At 43.3% G+C, this 19,285-nt stretch overlaps 1 protein-coding gene across 2 annotated transcripts in view; it reads right to left on the bottom strand.

Moving 5' to 3' along the window:
* Window positions 1-19,285, bottom strand: part of SCN8A (sodium voltage-gated channel alpha subunit 8) — a 115,591-nt gene that overhangs the window by 7,266 nt on the left and 89,040 nt on the right. For both annotated transcript variants that reach the window (XM_034792118.1, XM_034792119.1), the window contains exons 17-23: window positions 18,126-18,596; window positions 16,697-16,814; window positions 15,814-15,968; window positions 14,566-14,739; window positions 7,868-7,990; window positions 1,725-2,009; window positions 1,132-1,185 (exon numbers count right to left, since the gene is read on the bottom strand). In XM_034792118.1, coding sequence (XP_034648009.1) covers window positions 1,132-1,185; window positions 1,725-2,009; window positions 7,868-7,990; window positions 14,566-14,739; window positions 15,814-15,968; window positions 16,697-16,814; window positions 18,126-18,596 — 1,380 coding nt within the window. The remainder of the gene's footprint in view (window positions 1-1,131; window positions 1,186-1,724; window positions 2,010-7,867; window positions 7,991-14,565; window positions 14,740-15,813; window positions 15,969-16,696; window positions 16,815-18,125; window positions 18,597-19,285) is intronic.

Here is a 19,285-nt window from a genome sequence, read left to right as displayed (position 1 = left end):
CCAAAATCTTTTCACAGAGGGGGCACCAAATAGCCATCAGATAGGATGAATTTATGATCACAACCAATCTGGGCCAGATTTTAGCTGGTTACCTAAAGGAGAAAGTATCTGTAAATCTTTTACTAATCCTGAGCTATCTCCTTCCCAACACAGGTTCTATAACTAAGCCCTGGAGCCCTCTCTTTTGCAGATTTCTAACTAGGGCTTTGGAGCAACCAAGAAAATGCCATCAGAGAACCCATCCCTGGTTATGCACTGAAGCCAGTGCCTACTGAGACAGGACTTGGGGGAAGGGTGAGTCACAGCTCTGACTCAGTTATGTATTTCACTATGGAGCCTCAGTATCTTTCTTGATTTAAGGAGCTTCCAGTGACCTGGGCGAGAACACTGGCCTAAATCCCACTTCAGTGCAACTGGAGAACCATTTGATGGTAATACACAAACTTCTTAAATGAACCTCAATTATCAACCGTCGAATCATTAGTAAAGTGAAAAAGCCTGATTTTTGGAAGTGTGACACACTCACAGCTCCCATCAACTTCAACTGGAGTTTTGGGTGTGCAGCACTTCTGTAAAAATCAGGCCCAAAAAATATATTGTGATTTGCAAATCAGAGAGAAACCATAAAATCAGGGCAGGAACACACACTGTGAAGGTTAAAATCTTGCATTTAAAAATAGTAAGAACCTCAGATGAGAAAACAGTGAAAACAAAAACTGTTTAAATACTCCCTCTCCCCCCCGCCCATTCATGCTGTTTGCCTTTTTGTCTTTCACTCAACATGAAACAGTGAAATCAGAGTAGTCATTTTCTCCTGTTTCTTTTTTTAGTGAGTTTCATTTTCTGGTTCTGAGGACAGCACATTTGGAGTTCCATCACTGACTGAAAAAAAGTTTTTTAAATTTCAAATCCCATTTTACTTGACACTAAGAAGAAGAAGAAAAAAAGAAAATATTGGTGTTTACTGTACCCTGGCACCATGCAAGTACATCCTTTAATGGATAACAATGCTGTAACTGCAGGAAATGCAACCTAATGATCACTATAGCAAATAAATAAAAACAATAATAAACACAACTTAAGAATAAGAAGTGGAATTTTGGAAGAGGGGTGGTGAGGAACGTGCTTTACCTTTCTGGAATCTACTGCTGCATACATGATATCCATCCAGCCCTTGAAAGTAGCCTAGTGAAGAAAACCACACATTCTTTTAGAGGGAAGCAATTTGAAATGAGCCTGGGTAGATTAGACGTGTGGTACAGAACTGCATGAGGAAAGGTCTCACTTGCTCTCTTGCTTTCCCTTTATAATGCACTATTTAATTCTACCTGTTGCAGATCTGTGATTTTATGGGCAATTTATTTAAATCTGCCTTTTTTTCTATGAAGTGGAGAGCTTCATATACATTTTTAAAGACATTTTATTGTTGCCTCATTAAATCCAGAGTTTGGTGGTGTCTTAAAAATTGCATAATTAAAAAAGTTTTTTGTTTTTTTTAAATAGACTGGATAGAGCTCTCTGGGAATAGAGGGTTAGAGGCACCCCAGGCAGGGCCGAATGCGCAACTTATGTCAAAACGAGGCTCCATGGCCTGATCCAATGCACATTCAAGTCAAGGGAGTGTTGAATTAGGGGCATAAGAGGGAAAAACTCAGAGATGGAGATGGTCTGTTAGAAGATCTAACATCTACTGTGGGCTGGGAGGTGGGGAAGGCAAAACTTACAACTTGGAGAAGAGCCAGGTATCCTGCCCCAACATTGTCAAAGTTAATTTTCACATTCTTCCATCGGATCTCAGTGGAGTTGGGTGGCATCAATGCTTCACAATCGGTCCTGTTGTTAACTATCTCTATGTCGAAGCGCTCCTCAGCTGTCTCGTTAAAGCAGTAATGGTATTTCCCAGCAAACAGGTTAACCCCCATAATGCTGAAAATCAGCCAGAAGATAAGGCAGACCAACAACACATTCATAATGGAAGGGATAGCGCCAACCAGGGCGTTGACAACCACCTGCGTTGGAAGGGGCAGGAGAAAGTTTTAGTATAAAACAGAAGACAGTAGGCAGCAAGCATCAATACAGCTGTTTTTCGGGGGGAATAGGAAGCGAGGCCACTGACAGATCCGTGGCTTTTAGTCTAGACTAGCATTTGCAGTGAATTTATTCCAAGTGGCTAAAGGTTCTGTTTAGAAGCCCACTGGATACCGGGCTAGATGGACCATTGGTCTGACCCAGTATGGCTGTTCTTATGTTCATCTGTTGAGAGCCTGTTTATTTTAAAAACAGGGCGAGTTCTTTTTGGATCTGCTGACTTTGTCTTTGGTTTTTTTGTGGGTGTGTGTTTGTGCGTGCATGTGTACAAGAATTACTTTTAAATAATTTTTATTGCCAAAGGGAAAAAATTATGTTACTGAGTGAGGCTGGGCTCAAACTCTTCACAATAATCAACAGACTCCTACCTGACTAATTGTTCAAAGCCAGGTCCAAAGCGATCATTGCTCATGGATTTGGAGGAATTTATCAGCCAGTGGCCTTATGGCCATTCCCCACTTTAAAACAAGGCTGTGGTCACTTACAGACCCGCTTCCTGCTCCCAATGAGGTCAGTGGGGAATTCTGAGCCATTGACTTCAATGAGAGCAGGATCGAGCCCTAAAATTGCTCTCTTAAGACTAAGCCATGAGTCAGTGTAAACATCAAGATAATATTTGTGACTAAGCAAGGCGACCACGTTGTCTCAGGCAAATAGCTGAGCATGCAGGTTTGCAGGCTCAAGAAGAAGAAAAGCCATATTCCCTTCTCCAAACTGCAGCAAATAAGACAGGAAGCGGTGTGCTGTTTGGTCACAGCTCGTCTCTTTAACCATTTCCTAATTTGAGTCTTTCAGGAATTTGGAGCGGTGTTTCCCCAAGCCCTCTCCTAATAAACACATGGCAGAATTTAAGCTCTCATGCTTTTATTACAATTCTCCTATTTTAGGTTCCTTTAGTAAATTAAAATTTTAAACTGTTTCATCTCTTCTATCTAGTGTCAAAAGAGGAACACTAATCAAAGTTCTATGTAAACACACTGGTTTCAGACATTCTGTAATTCAGGGTAGAAGCAATAAATATATGATAATTAATAACAATGTGGACTCCTCATAGCACTTTTCAGGCAGGTCTCAAGGTATTTTACAAAGAGTCAGGAAGGCAATTGGGGTGGGAGTTGCTGTGACTTTTTGCTGCCTAAGGCATTTTCATTTTCACTGAAATGGTGATGGTGGCCTAAGCACAGAACTGGCAATCAGATCTTCTGTTCCTGACTCTGCCACCAACTGGCTGCCTTGACCCTGTGCAAGTCATTTAGCCTTTCTGGGCCTCAGTTTCCCCACCCAAAATAGAGGTATCAGTGCCAGGTACAGAACCCAAGTTTCAGCTCTTCCTTAAACCACTAGATCACAGCTGTTCCTCAAAAGAAGTCACTGTTAATGAAAATGCCCTAGGTAGTAAATAGTCACTACACCAGCCCTCTTAGTCTTCCCCTGCAAAAAAGATAAATTAAGCTAGTGAGTCGCCCTCCTGGGATGCTCTTACTCTCACTTAGGGGAATTAAGATATTGAATGACCCCAGTCCCTTCTACCAGTTATTTCATGCAAAATGCCCAAGTGTCTCAGCAGTCACAAATGATGGAACGCTAACCTCCCTGGTGAGACATGTCTAAATCAGAATCTCAAACTGGTCGCTTTCTGCTTCACTATTTCATGTTTAAATGTTTTATGTAACAAAATAATTAGTAGTGATTTAGTCGTGTTTCACGCTGACCGAAGTGATTCCATCTGTAACCCAATGGGATTTCCCTATAAATGCTCACTGAAAATTATACTGGTCCTAAAAAGAGATGGACTGAAACCAGAATCTTGGAGCCGCATCCCAGAAATTTAGATCCAACTCCAAACTTCTTGGCTTGGCCCCATCTCTAGCCCTGAATAACTTAATACAAAATCTAGAGATAATTTAAATTCAGCATAATAATTGACCAGGATGCCATTTTAGCTTTTAGATGCCCCCATCAACTTGGCCATGTGGCAGCAAAAGGGTTAAATACACATGTACTTCTACTGAATGAAGTTTTCCCTGCAACGATGAACAGGGCTTGAGACTAATCGCTAATCAGTTTTACACCAGCATAAGTCCACTGACTTACATGGGTATGAGATCAGCATCAGGTCCTTTAAATATATGCTAAATACACAACACCTTTCCTTCCAATTACCTACTCCCCTTTGTTCCACTCCATTCTTAAGTGCACACACCATAGTGATCACCTACCGTATTTTAAAACTATTCAGAAATTGGCACGCTGATATACCCCCGACTAGTTATAGAGTAAGTATGCTGACTGGACAAATGGTCTCTCTTCCTGTAATCATTTACCTGAATAAATGGAATCAACTTACACTGTTTAAATTGATCATTATAACCATAACCAACTTTCAAAAAATCTGAGAGAGGGAACATGGCTTTTGTGTGCAGACTGTGCATTGGCAATTGACAAAAGTGCATGCATGTTTCATAGCATTACTGTCATACTTCCTGAATAATTTAAGAGCAGAGCAAGCTCTTTAAAATGCAGATTACTATGGAGTAGAGAAAAGCAAAGAACTACTTGTAATGTTTCCTTTGCAAAGGCATTTCAAATCACTGGCCGTGGGGTCAGAGGGATTGTTTTGGTACGCTTCTCTCAAAGTCAGAACAAAAAAGAACGGAGAAGGTTACAAAGTAGCACAATTACAGTTAACCCCTTTGTATCAATTTTGCTGAAGTGAAACAGTTTCCCAATTTTAAGTGCGTGTGAATCTCTCGATTCCACACCAGATACAATTCAAAATCTCCAGGGGGGTGGGAGGATCATTCTCTCCAGCATGATTTACATTTATTTTTTAAAATCCCATTTATTATCTATGGACTTCCTACTAGTTCTTTTTTCTCTCTGATTATACTAGTCTCTGTGACCATGTTATATCGTTATATAAACCACTTTTTAGCATTAAACTTTAACAACAAAAGAACACGTGTCCTAATGACAAAAAAAAAAAATTAACATTGTGTTGACGTTGCAGTAGGGGGCAAATTGGTTCTATCTAGCTGAAATTCATCCTAGTGCAGAAGGACTACATACCACACAAACTCCACATTTGTCCATTGTGGGAGAAGTGTACACAAAAGTGTGAGGTCCTGGGGACCCGTCCGTTGGAGAAGCAGCTGTGGAGGGGATGCTCTAGACACCTAACTTTGCCAGACTCTATATGAACCAGGCCTGATCACTCTGGCTTTGCGCCACTGGAACAAATGTCACCCTTTGTGATTGTGCTATGTAGCTTGTAAGCCACTGTTTAGCATTAAACTAAAAGCCCTAGTGGCAAGGGGGAAAAAAAAACCCACCAAAGCAGATTATTATAGCCCCAGAGAGGAATCAACCCTGTTTGTATTTAGCATATAGTTCACACAAGCCATCTTCGCTCAACCTGGATTTTAAGTCTTAATCATACAATCACACTTTTTTATAAGAATCTCGGCCAGGAATTTAAGTTAAAGGCTATCCTTCTAGAAATACATGATCTGTAGCTTTGGGGATATTGATATTTAATTCACACCTTTATTATGACCCAAATGATGTTAACAGGATCAAGTTTTCAACCAAGCTAAGGTGACATTCTGGCCCCACTGAAGTCAATGGGAGTTTTGTCGTTAATGTTAACGGGGCCAGGGTTTTAGTGTGGAAAGGCTACTCATTTTTCCAATTGTGTCAGTTCAGGCGAATGTCCCATGAGCATCTAAAGGTTAAGATAAAAACACACATGGTCGATACCTGAAATCTGTTTTAGCAGATAAAGGCCATTTCCAGTAATGATACTTCATATTAATACCGTGCACTTGTATAATGCCTTACATCTAAGGATCTCAAAGCACTTTACAAACAGTAATTAAACTTCTCAACACCCTGGTGAAGTATTATTAACCTCTCTGTGCCCTGTACAAAGGGGCTAAGTGACTTGCCCAAGGTCACTCACAAATCAGAGGCAGAATCACAGCTCCCTATATCTAAGTCCTAGCAACATGCACTTAGGGTAAACGTGCTCCTGTAGAGAATGCCAGCACACAGCTTATGCCCACTAATCCCTCACATGTGAGAATAAATGGGATATAAGTAGCCATGGGGTGAATTTAACCATGGAGTTTGCTGTATGTGCCGACACCCATGAACTGCATGAAACAATTATAATTTTTTTGGCATTGGGAAAAGGGACTCTTCAGAATTCCACTTCAGCTATTTAAATTATTTTAAATTGACACAGATTTTGTTCCACTATAACAAAACTGCAACTGTGGTTCTGAGGGCGGAGGAGCAGGACTGGCATTTCAGGGGTTGTGCTGTGACTGTGCTATTGAAGAAATTTGCAGAAAGATTTTTACAGGATTAGCCTGCACAGTTAAGGCCTCACTAGTGCTTTCTACACAATTCTGATATGGCCATGTTGTGTAGCTGACTTGAGGTTAGTGTATGTAGCCAACAGCAACTGTACAATCACTACCCTCAGTGCAGACTATTGCTTCCCCTGGATTTTCTTTATAGATATTGTAGTGTATGTCATGCCCTAGAGATCTATCTGGGAATTCCTTTAACAGGCCATTATCTGCCTTAGGCCATTACCTGCTCTAAATTACACCAGCGTAAATCCAGAGTAATTCCACGGACGTCAATGGAGTTACTCCACAGGTGCCCTGGAGTAAACTTAGAGATTAGTGTCATCTCCCAGCTGTTTTATTCCATTTTTTCTACAGTATCTTTAAATTTTAGTGTGCATTTTCTTGCTCTGTAGTGCAATAGACCTAAATTAATATTGTTCACAACAGCAACAATGAAAATCCATTGGTCCAACATACCCTTTACCTACAGAAAGGTATGTTTTGTTGGATTTTTTTGCTTTTTTGTACCTGATTATTTCAATACAAAAGGAGGGGGAAAAGCACCAAAATATGAAATCAGTGGCAAAGTAACAAGACACTGCAATCATTTCAAATGGAATCCCCATGACATTGGTACCATCTAACAATTTCAGGAAAGCTTGTTAAGTTCAATGCTTTGCTTGTGCTGTGTTGCTAATATCACAGTGACAGGACCGGGTACCATAAAAGCATGGTAAAAGGGAGGGAGTGGAAAGGAAAGCTTCACTATCAGACAAGGCTTCCAGTCACCACCAGACTGGATTGAGAACAACAAGGTGCAACAAGAGGAATTAAACCAAAAGCTTTTTTGAAACAGCTGAGCTCTCCCCCATTTCCTTCCTGCAGGGACGAAAGGCCTGAGTTATCCAAGAAGGAGAAGCAGCTTTTTACTGACTTGAATACATTAGATTTTTTTATAAACCCTTTAAATTCTCCTTTGATTAAATCCCACCAGCTCCACTGTGGCCAACATCTTGGGGGAGAGAGGGGGAAGATATTTGAGGTGGTTCGAATTCTGCTTCTTTGCACCTGGTGATTCTCCCTAGATAAAAAAAGTTACAGCTGAGAAGCCCCCTCGGATGCTAGAGGTAAAAGCCAGGCCAAATGAGAACAGCCAAGTGTTGAACATGTTCTACGAATGGCATGTGGTTTGGGCCAATAATTAATGTAATGAGGCAGCTAAATGCATCTCCCTTCTTTAAAAGGGGAGTGTGCAGCAGAGGGCAGGGTAAGGGGACATAAACAGGGGTGTGTGATCAAGTTAGCAGCTGCATCATGATTCTGTCTGGAATTATCTTTCCACCAGTTTGATCTGTTCTAGCATGCTTAAAAAAACCCGCTCCACAGGCATGCAGAAGGATCAGCTGCTAATGGCATCTTACCCTCATCCCCTCAAATCGGGACAACGCTCTTAAAGGCCTCAAAGCTCTTAGTGTCCTAAGGGACTTTATGGCACCTAGTTCCGAGTAGCCCAGGGCATTAGCTACAAGGCTGACTAAAGAGACCTACACAGAAAACAAAAAGAAAAAGAAAAAAAAAAAAGAAAAAAGGTTCCAAACTGTTAGAATGAATCCCCTAGCACTGATTGCCCAGCCCAGACTGCAGGTCTGGGTCCCCCATAGATAAATACCGAAGACATGACACCAGCTGCCTACTTCACTTGACTGAAACGACCTGAAAGGAAATAATGCGGTTGAGAGAGGCATAAGAAAAAAACAAAGGGGAAAAAATAAGTGAGAGAGAGGCAGAGTCACACAGACGGAAACAGGGTCTGTTGGAAGGAGGAGCCCAAACGGATGACAAGAACCTTACCCTCGCCCTTTTATTGTCTGCAGGGTCCAAGCAGCTCCCATTAAATTAAGCCAGACAAAATTTAAAGGTACCTATGAGAAAGAATACAGATAAATACACACACTGCACAAACTGCCCTGCTTAGCTTATTCAAATAGAAGTCACCTCACTCATTCCTGGTGACAGTGTTCTTTCTACAGCAGTGGCCGTTGAAAAACAGAGTACGGTTTTATTACTTTATATCAAAAGAAGAAGAATAATTTGGGGGATGGATTGGTATCATAAAATTCTGAACATCCTTGGCTTTAAAGCACTCAGTTTAAAATTTGTATCACTTTTAAACCTCAGACTTTTTGGTTCTGCTAACACATAGCACTTCTCTAGCACCTCCATACAAAGATTCGCAATGGATGCAGAGCTTAATCATCAATGAGCATCACAACCTACTTTGAGGGAGGGTTAGTATAATTACCCCATTTTACAAATGGGGAAACTGAGGCACAGAATGACAACATGACTTGCTCAGAGTCACACAGTGGGTCTATGATAGAGCTGGGGATAGAATCTAGATGTTCTAAGTCCACTGTACTCTGCCTTAACCCCAAAGCCATCTTTTTTTGTTAAAGATCATGGCTTAGATTAGAATATAACTGAGGGTAATAAGCCTCTTGCAGGACTGGGTCCTTATATTGTGAATTCGAAGGGACCTTCTGGCCGTAAAGTGTCATGTACACTTAATGGCTCTACAGGCATGACCCAATTTCCATTTAAGTCATTGGACAGACTCCTGTTGATGACACTGGGATGTGGCTAGGGTCCTGTAGAATAACTGTCCTTCACCATCAACACATTCATCCGCCTCCCATGAGAGCGCTTGTGATTTAAAATCAACCACTGTCACACTACAGACACACATAAGGGCAAGTAACCATTTAAAAAATGTCAGTTGATCATTATGTATCATGAAATAACTGAGCCCTTACACAGCGATTTTCCTTATCAATCATTAGCTAGTTAATCCTCATAACAGGACACAGTTTCTAACAGTGAATTTTTATCCTCCTTTAAAACATGGGGAAACTGAGGCATTGAGCAGTAAATGAACTTCAAGGATGATGGCAGTTCATTCTAGAAATGGGCTCAAAGAACCAAATTCAGGACCAGATTTCTATTGCACCAATATTCAGGGATGCTTTGGTCTGGGCTATTGATTCAAGTCTCTCTGAGTACATCTACACGGCGAAAAACCACAGCAGAGAGTCTCAGAGCCTAGATCAACTGACTTGGGGAGGTAGGAGGGCCTCTCAATGTAAGCCTGAAGATAGCAGGGTAGATGTTCAGGCTAGAACCTGGGCTCTGAAACCCTACGAGGGTTGAGGGTCTTGGAAGCCTGGCTCCAGCCCGAGCCTAAAAATCGACACTGCTGTTTTTAGCCCTGCAGCACAAGCCCTGCGAGCCTGAGTCAGTTAACCTGGGCTCTGAGACTTGCTGCTGCGGTGAGGTGGGGGCGGGAGGGGGTTGCTGTGTAGATGCAGCCTCTGTCATATTTAGGACAGCTGTCTTCTTGCTTGAAAAGCAGCGGCTTGAACCAGGGACCATCAGAGCTGAAAGCATGAGTACGTACATCCTGATGTGAAGAGTCAGACTGGGGGCCGTAACAGAACAGGGATAGAAGGGGACATACAATACATGGGCCTGGGGGTTACATAGTCACTGTCTATCACAACTATCCAGAATAGTAACTCTCCCCAGTAGGAGACACATTATTTTCCCCTTCCCTCACCATAGTAACATACATTTGAGCTTGCGGGTCAAGTACAGGGAGATGGACACCAGGGCGAAGGGATTTAGGAGTGAAGGAATCTCAGACTAAAACAAGAAAATAATTTAGCAATCTCAGCCACTGACCACTATTATTTTTTTCTTTTGGAGAGAGAAAAGCATCAGGATCTTTGGTATCTCGGAAAAAGCAGGTGCAGTTCAGTGTTTCAGATATGCCCCGAAATGAGAGCAGTGTGTGTGGACAGGCCTTTGAACTGATCTGTGGGAGGAGCTGCTTGAGGCGTGTGTAAGCGGACATGGAGGAAGTGGGATTGCTGACATTTGTAGGATGAAGATTCAATCTCATGTTACTGCTCGTGCATAGGGCTCCTGCTTTTTCCCCCATCTTCAGATTTGACCATCACCAGCTGGTTCACAGCAGTGGGCAGGAGGGGTGTTTGTCCATGTGCCCTTGGGTACTCTTATAGGAAGTGCCATGCCTCACAGTGGCCATCTTGGAACATATTCAATCTACTCCGGAAGGTCGCAGGGCTGCACTGACGCTGGTGGGTCTGTACCATGGTTCCAGCAAGTGCAGGTATTTCAGACACAAGACTGAGTCCACTGCCATAGCCTCTGCTCCCATCCTACATTAGAAAGAACTTTCTTGCAAGAGAGAACACGCAAGGATTCTTCACTAATCTCAAAGAAATGTCTTACATAGGAGCTTTAGTTTATATCAGAGACAAGCAGAAGGGACATAGTTTTACGTTCAAGTTCTTCTAACCCATCTCAACCAGTGCTGCACAGCAGTGTCGTCCCTGGGCATGAGCTCAAGGCAGCCTGGCCTACTGACTAGAAACTTAGCTTCAGAGAAACAGATCTGCGCATAAGGAGAAATCAGCTATAAGCGTCCATGAGAATTGACTCATTGTGCTGAGCGAGACCTTGATCTGCAGGTAAAAACCTCTAATGATCCCAGGACGTAGCAAGCAGTGCTGTTAGGAGGGATGCCTCCTGTAACTCTGCCTAGCGGGGAGGAAGGAACAAGGCTAGAAATGGCTCCACAGCAGAGCAGCTCTTGTGTGTGCTGCTGATATTAAAATCTACAGCCCTGCTTCATCCCCAAAGACCAAGTGAGGAGTTTCAGATCCAAACTTCAGGATATGGGTTCGGGTGTCTGGACCTAGGATCATCTCTAATGTACTCACAATGCAGAAGTAATTCAAGCATTTCAAGTACAAAACAACCAAGAGTCCACTGAGCCCCTCACCCTTAGATTAATGCCCTGGTCCCTACCGTGAATAAGACAAGAAATAGTGAAACTTACAAAAGGATATTTCAACCTTCAATGGCATTTTTCAGTATTATATACTCAAGTCACTGGAAACTTCAATAGGATGTTTAGTGGGCATTGGTACATGCCAAAAGTAATCCCGCTGGACTGAAAAGCAGAAGCTTTAATTATTATTACCCAGAAAAAGACTCTTTCTTCACGTGTATACCCAGCAAGCTTTAGGAATCAGAGGAGGGGGGTTATTTACCAATGCTACCAAACCTGAAAAATAACATTCAAGAATATTGTTATGATGTAAACGCTTATTCCCTCTTAGTTATTGTTCCCATAATGAGATTCAAGTCAAACCCCACTTCTGCCATTTTAGAGGCTTTAAAAGGATCTGGTCTGGCAGAGATGGGATGTTTAATGAAGATTTTGTTGACCACATTAAGCTTCAGTACCTTACTTTTTAACACCAACATAGTCAATTCACTCTTCAGATTTTTGCAGACAAAGGTGTCATTTCCCCAACATTTATACCAGGTGAAGCCTGAAATCTTCAGTAAAGCACTTCACATTCAGAAAACTTAGCTCCCTAATATGTACCCGTGCACTGCTTTTGTTCTCTACATACGGTAGAAATTACCTTACCAGTAAATTCAACATCCTTACTCTAGCGGTGATCTGATGCTTTGAAAGGAGGGAACAAATCTGTACTGCATTTGCCAATTGTGCAATACTGTACTTCCTGACCCCAGCTGGAATTAGCTCACAGTATGAAGCATGAGGACAGAGTAACCTTTACAATTTTTCTCCTACCTAGTTTAAGTGCAGCCTTTTCTTATTAAAAGTATATCTAATCCATTTAATCTTGCTCAACCATTTTCCTCAATCCAGTTTGGGAGGGGTTAAGGGTCTGGTCTTGGAGTTTTCATTTCAGTCTTGTGTTTCACTATATAGTAATGTAAGAGAGAGTTACAGATTCACTAGACTTTACAGATCAGAAGAGTTACTTAGGATCTGTGTTTAGAGGAGGGGCACCCAAGTGAACAGAGAGCAAACAGGAAACTTCAAATATCCATTTTATTACAGTAAATATCAGATAATTTGATCCCACTTTTGGCTCCACGTTAGCAGTTCCCCAACACACCAGGGACAAGTCTTCCATCTACTCAGATATTTCTAGAGTTCCCATAGTCCATAGGGTGGGTGCGTGCTGCGTACACGGTCGTCGGAAAGTTTTCCCTTAGCAGCTCCCTTGGGTCGGCTGTGGAGCCCCCTGGAGTGGCACCTTCATAGCGCTCAATGTATGACCTTGCTGACCTGACCCCCCTTCAGTTCCTTCTTGCCGGCTACTCTGACAGAGGGGAAAGGAGGGTGGGTAGTGGAATGGATGTGAACAACACATCTCGAAGAACAACAGTTACGAGAAGGTGAGTAACCATTTTTTTCTTCAAGTGTTTGTTCACATCGACTCCAATCAGGTGACTCCCAAGCTCTCCCCCGGAGGTGGGGTCGGCATTAAGGTATTGCTGACTGGAGCACGGCTCTGCTGAATGCCGCATCATCTCTGGAATGCTGGATGATAGGATAATGAAGGATAAACATATGCACCGATGACTGGTTGCCGCTCTGCAGATCTCCTGAATGGGGATCTGGGACAGGAAAGCTGCTGACGAGGCTTGTGCCCTTGTGAAGTGTGCTGTAATAGCCGAGGCTGGGACCTTAGCCAGCTCGTAGCATGTGCAGATACAGTCTGTGATCCAGGAAGAAATGCATTGGGAAGAGACCAGGAGCACTTTCATCCGGTCTGCCACCGCAAGGAACAGCTGGTTCGATTTTCTGAAAGGCTTAGTGCGCTCGATGTAGATTAGAAAACTATGGGCTAAAGAAGAAAACTAAGGGAAGCACTTGCAAGGCAAATGAACGCAGTTCCAATGGCCGTCACGGATGGTAAGAAGGAACTGAAGGGGGGTCGGGTCAGCAGGGTCATATATTGAGCGCCATGAAGGCGCCACTCCAGGGGGCTCCACAGTTGACCCAACGGGAGCTGCTAAGGGAAAATTTTCCGATGACTGTGCACACGATGCATGCACACCCTGATTGGAATCGATATGAACAATCACTCGAAGAAGAATTTTCCATCTCCCAGCAAGAGACTCAGAAAGGCCTTTTCTCAGCTCAATATTCTATCATTCGTCTGGGCTGATTGGTGCGGCAGGTCCTCTGGGCCCTCAGCTAGGACACCGCCTCACAGATGGATGTTTTGAATGCACACAAATACAATTTTCAGAAGCACCTGAGGAACATGGGAGCCTAAAATTCCATTTTCATAAGTGACTCTGGCACTTCGGAGCCTGAGTCATATAGGCGCTTTTGAAAATGTTACTCATCATGTTTTAAATATTTGTGTTATTTTCTATTCCATAAATTATCTTGCTCACATTTCCCTTCTTCTCCTCCTCATTTTATCCCTTCAGTATATTCCTTCAACCAGCTCTCTCTATGCTAGTGTGTCCATGTTGAAGGTCTACCCTTTCTATCATCTACCCTACACCATGTTGCTGTCCATATCTCCAAATGTGAGGATCAGCTCTTTTCTTCTGGGTATTGGATTCTCTATAGCAAAGAGGAATAAAGACAAACTTTATCTTGCGTGATAAGGTTTTTCTTCACTTGAATTGGAAGTACCTGGAGTTCTACAAAGCTTTGAAAAGACCCATCGGCCCGAGCACCCAACATCCAGAGTGTGCATGGATGTCACCAGGTGGCAACACTGAAAGATTCCACCTGCTGGACTCTCTCCCATTGGTGTCTCATACAAACTAAGGAGACAGAAGATGTTGCTTCAGATGGCCTGGAACCAGGGAAAGGTATGTTCATTCGTAGCACAAATTCTTTGCACTCTACTGAACTCTTTCTAGAACTTCCTCAATGAACAGGTCCTTCAGAAAGAGCAATGCTAACACAGCATGAGCCAGAGGATGGAAACCCTGCCTTTGTACATATCTGTTAAGACCTGTGGTGTAGAAATTCCTCAGTCGCATATAACAATCCCCAGTAGTTCTGCTTGTCTAGATGGTTCTGTCCTTTCTCCAGTTTGGAGAGCTATGTACATATGGGATTGGACCCACTTCCTAGTGAGATGTATCATCTACTGGATCCTTTTCACAGCATTACACCTCCATCCCCACCCCCCAGGTAAAGTTTATTTTTCCCAGCCAGAGATCAGAAGCAGAAAATACATACAGCCACAATGAGGAAATCCAGCCAGCACCAGGCGTTGGTGAAGAACTTGACGAATCCGTAGGCGCACCATTTCAGCAACATCTCCAGAATGAAAATATAGGTGAAGACCTTGTCTGCGTACTCCAGCATGGTCCGGATGGTCTTTCTCTGTTCTATGTAAATATCCTCAAAGGCCTGGGAAATAATCAAATGACATAAGACTTGCCACTGAATGTGCAGCAAACCAGCAGCTTATTTAAACTAGGGTAAGCTGCACCAGTGGGAGTCACTTTTTACACCAATGCAGCACATTTGCACTGGTGCAAAGAAGTCCAGTGTAGACAAGTCCATGGAACTCAGCTTCCTTTTAGGCAGCTAAGTGAGGGACAGTTTTTCAGAAGTGCTCAGCACCCAGGGTCTCCTATTGGGATGCTTACAGATTTCCAAAACACCTCAGCTCTCAACATGCATCTAGTGTGCTGAGCTCTTCTGAAAATCTTGCCATTTATTTTGATGTCTAAATGGGAGCCGAGCGCTTAATCAATCAATCAGGCTCTAGTTGTGGGTGCAAAGACCTTATGAACATTCTGGCCAAAGGTACTAAAGAGAAGCTGGAGCAGCACAGGAATTCTGTTGTACTAGGAATTTGCTGCTGAAATGTACCGCATTTTTTCATTCACTGTATAGCACAATCCACTAAATCCCCAAGAAGCTGATTCGCATCAAAGATCTGGGAAAAAATTAGATGAGGTCTTTCACTGGTAGGAGAACGTCAGCCTCTAGAAACATGGCTGCTGCGTCACAACCATGCATCCCAGTTTGCACCCACACAGTGCCTCCGATCTGAAGGTCTCCAGGAGCTGTACAACTGTTAAAGAAAGTATCGCTATCCCTACAGCGCAATGGGCAAGTTAAGGCCCAGAGAGGTGAAGTGGTTTTGCCAACAGTCACTCACTGAGTTGTGGCAAAGCAAGGATTAGAACTCAGATTTCAAGGCTCCTAGTTTTGCATCTTACTTTAAGTTAGGTTGGAAAACCTTCAGGGCAGGGACCATGTCTCGCTAGGTTTTTGTACAGCACCTAGCACAAAGGGGACCCATTGCAATACAAATAATTAATAATAAATCACAAGTCTATCCTTCATTCCCCAACTTGTCCAAGGAGAGATGGCTTTTCCCCACCAAAACGCCCAGAAATAGCTCTCAGTACACTAGGAGAAGAGCCCCAGGATAATGTAATTTGGCTTCACAGACTTCCAAAACTCACTTACCAGGGCTCCACTGCTTAATAGGATCATGAAGATGATGAAAGTCTCGAACCAGTTGTGCTCCACAATCAGAAAGCAGGTCTTCCTCAAGGTCCACCAGGATTTGCCCAGCCCATCTTCAATACTGACCTGACAGCACTTAAAGCGCTGCACACAACCTGCATGGGGGCAGCGCAGAAAAGAGTGAGTGTGAGAGGATGTTTATGGGGGTTGGGAGACGGGGTATTGTAAGAACAGAAGGGTCTTTGCATAAAAGTGACTTTGCTCCTCTAGAGTCTTAAACTGGTTGCATTTCAGTTAAAAGTAAAATGTATCCATCCAATCGATCCACCCATCTTCCAGGTCCTTATGCTAATTCCGGTCACTGTAGTATCTGAATGACTCGCTTTACATCAGTCAGTTTAAAATAATTATACTCAGCGAGGGAGCCACACTTAACCAGAAAGCAACAGAGAGAACTCACTGATAAAATCACCTCAAACCATTTAAAATACCTTTGCTATGGGAATTATTCTACCAAATCAGTGGCCATGTAGGACTTCATGATGGCTCTATCAAACATTGTGGCCATCAGTATCTTCACAGCAGCAGCAATAAAACCCAAATTCTCTTCCTTCAAAATCCCTGGTGCCAGCCACTTTCACTGACGTAGAACCTTCCTTAGCTCTTAACAATCTAGACCATGGCAACAACAGCTGGTCTCCAAAGGCCTAAATCCTGCAAATCCTTAGTGTGACTATAATTTACTCATGTCCACAGAACTTGGGATCTTTAAGAATCCCTAGCTGTCATCCAGCCCCAGACCTAAACCCTAGGCTAGGCCTACACTAGATATGGGTCACAACACCAACTCAGAGGCCCATAGTTACATCTGTGCTTAACTCACCTTCTGTGAAGCATGCATCTGGGTCCAAATATTCTTCTGGTGCCTCCACAGGGACTTCCTCTACCTCTGGCTTTATATCAATGGTGCTGCCCTCAGAAGAGCTGGTATCATCCAGTTTCTTTAACACAAAAAGAACCCCCAACAACCACCTCAGTCAGGTAAACCCAAAGATTAAATTTCACGGCAACTCTAGATGGGACGTAGCTCCTTAGCAGAGGAAACTAACCATTTGCCCACCAAATCGGTCTCAAAGAAAATCTATTTCCTGGCTGTTGCCAGGATGGTCTGGGGGACACCCTGTGAATTAGGCATTCTGATTAGGATATTTAGTCATCAGTTTTCAAGTTAAAAATCTTAAGGATTGCAGTGCAGATAGGGAATCAAATCTGAACTTTTGCAATTTTTTGTGGGGGTGGGAATCACATTTCAGACCCATCTTTACCCCTTAAAATGCAATATTATAGTGACTGAATGGCAGTGCATGAACACACGACAATTATTACAACAATGATAAACATTTAGGCCATGTGTGATATCTTCAATGTTAGGACCACAAACCACTTTACAGAAGATAGTTATTGAATCCTTAACCACCAACTACTGTGAACTGATGGTATTCTCCCAATTTAATGACAGGGAAACCGAGGCAGAGAGGCGCTGTTCCTTGCCTAAGATCACATAGGGCAATCTATGACACTGGCAAGAATATAACCCAGATGCCTTGACACCGAGTCCTATGCATCAGCCAGAAAGCTATCTTTCCCCTGTAGCCAAATTTTTCCTTCTTCATTTAATTCACTGCAGGTGACACACCCAATGTTAAACTGACACTGCACTTGATCTTAGCCACAAGGCCAAGAGAAACACATCAATGATAGGACAATAAAAAGATGTTGATAATGGCTGAGCATTTGAATCTAAGCGCTATCCCTATTTTATAGCAGAGGAGAGTGCAATACAGAGATTAGACTGTAAACTCCTTAAGGCAGGGACTGTCTTCTACTCTGCCCAACGTAATAGAACTTCTATAGACCCCTGTACTATAATGAATAATGAATTATGCCCCACCCCCGCCCAAGATCGCTCCGGAACAATCTGTGGAAGAGCTGTCTGTCAGCATCTACTTGTTGCCTCATGTCTTATACTTGGGGTTGTAAATTCCTTGGGGCAGGGACTGACTCTTTGTTTTGTGTTTCTATGGGGATTAGTACATTGGGGTCCTGATCCATGACTGGAGCTCCTAGGCATTATCACCGTACAAATTAACAACAAAAGCAGGGAACAGAATTCAGACTCCCCAGCTGCTAAATCCTGTGCCTGAGCCATGAGACCAGCCTTCCTTCCCTTGCAATGCTTCTCTCTCAGTAGAAGTTACCTGTAGCTGTGAAATGGACATGTGGTTAATGCAAATATTGAGCATCCATCCTACCTCCTTGCTGCCATTGGGATCTGTATCACTGCTGAAGTCTTCTGTGTTGAGGTTTTCGAAGTCTGACTCACCCACGGCAATGGGTACCCGAACGGTGAGATTGGGATTATTGATAAAGGACATGTGGTCTTCGTCTATGATGTATTTCTCCACACTGCTCCCAATCCCACTGGTGGTGCCATTGCCATTCTTTTGATAATCAATGTCCCTGTTGATATCAGCCCCTGTGTGGTTAGCGATGCAGTTCACCTTCTTTTCATACAACTCATCCAAGGGTTTGACCTCATCCCCCTCTCTCTGCTTGAAATGCGCTTGCATGAACTCATGTGCTTTCGCCTTGATCCAGGCGATTCCCTGCTTGATGCGAATGACTGCTATTTGTAGGTTGTTCATCTCCCCATCATCATCAGTCGCTGCTAAGTTATCTGCACTGAAAGAGCTCAGCAGCAAGGCCAAGAACAGGTTCAACACCTGAAGGAGAAGAGGTCACGTTTGGCAGAGCTCAGACATGGTGCCGACATACTACGGCAAAGCTGCATATGAGCATTTAGCCACCGACACTAATGGGAGCTACACCAAAAAACAATGCTGGTACCCGATAAATCTATTGACAAATCCACAACTTAAAACACCAAGGCCCCAATCCTGCAATAGCTCCGTGCATGGGAGCCCTCGGCAGCATGCACCCCCTTGGAATCAGTGAGGCTCGGTGCATGTGCAGGGTAGCCCTGCATGCAGCTTGTTGCAGGACTGGGGTTCAAGGTATAAAAGTTAGGGATGGGCCCTGAGCTGCCAAGTTCTAAGAGATTTAGATCTAGCATTGTGGTTTGGTCCCATCTCACACTCAAAGGGAGTGTATTAAAACTAAGCAATTGAACCGTCACTGCCTTGGCCTAAGTCTCTGCCCGTGTCTATTTCCAGCCCCTAGAACAATGCAAAGAAGAGGACTTCCTCTGTCAAGACCCTTTGCTGGCACAAGTCCTTGCAGGGGAAGTCCACGAGGAGTCTCTTGCTGGCTGCTTTAAGACACAATGAGTATTTCCATTGGTCTGTCCTTGGTCTTTTCTCCTGCCCCCCATCAACTTTTCCATAGAATTTAAGGCAAGAAGGGCTCATCATGGCCACCTCCTGCATAACAGGCCATGCAATTTCACCCCCTG

The sequence above is a fragment of the Trachemys scripta genome, chromosome 16 (genome assembly GCF_013100865.1).
Source record: "Trachemys scripta elegans isolate TJP31775 chromosome 16, CAS_Tse_1.0, whole genome shotgun sequence".
In the NCBI taxonomy this organism is placed as follows: Eukaryota; Metazoa; Chordata; order Testudines; family Emydidae; genus Trachemys; species Trachemys scripta.
This window is presented reverse-complemented; position numbering and strand designations above follow the sequence as displayed.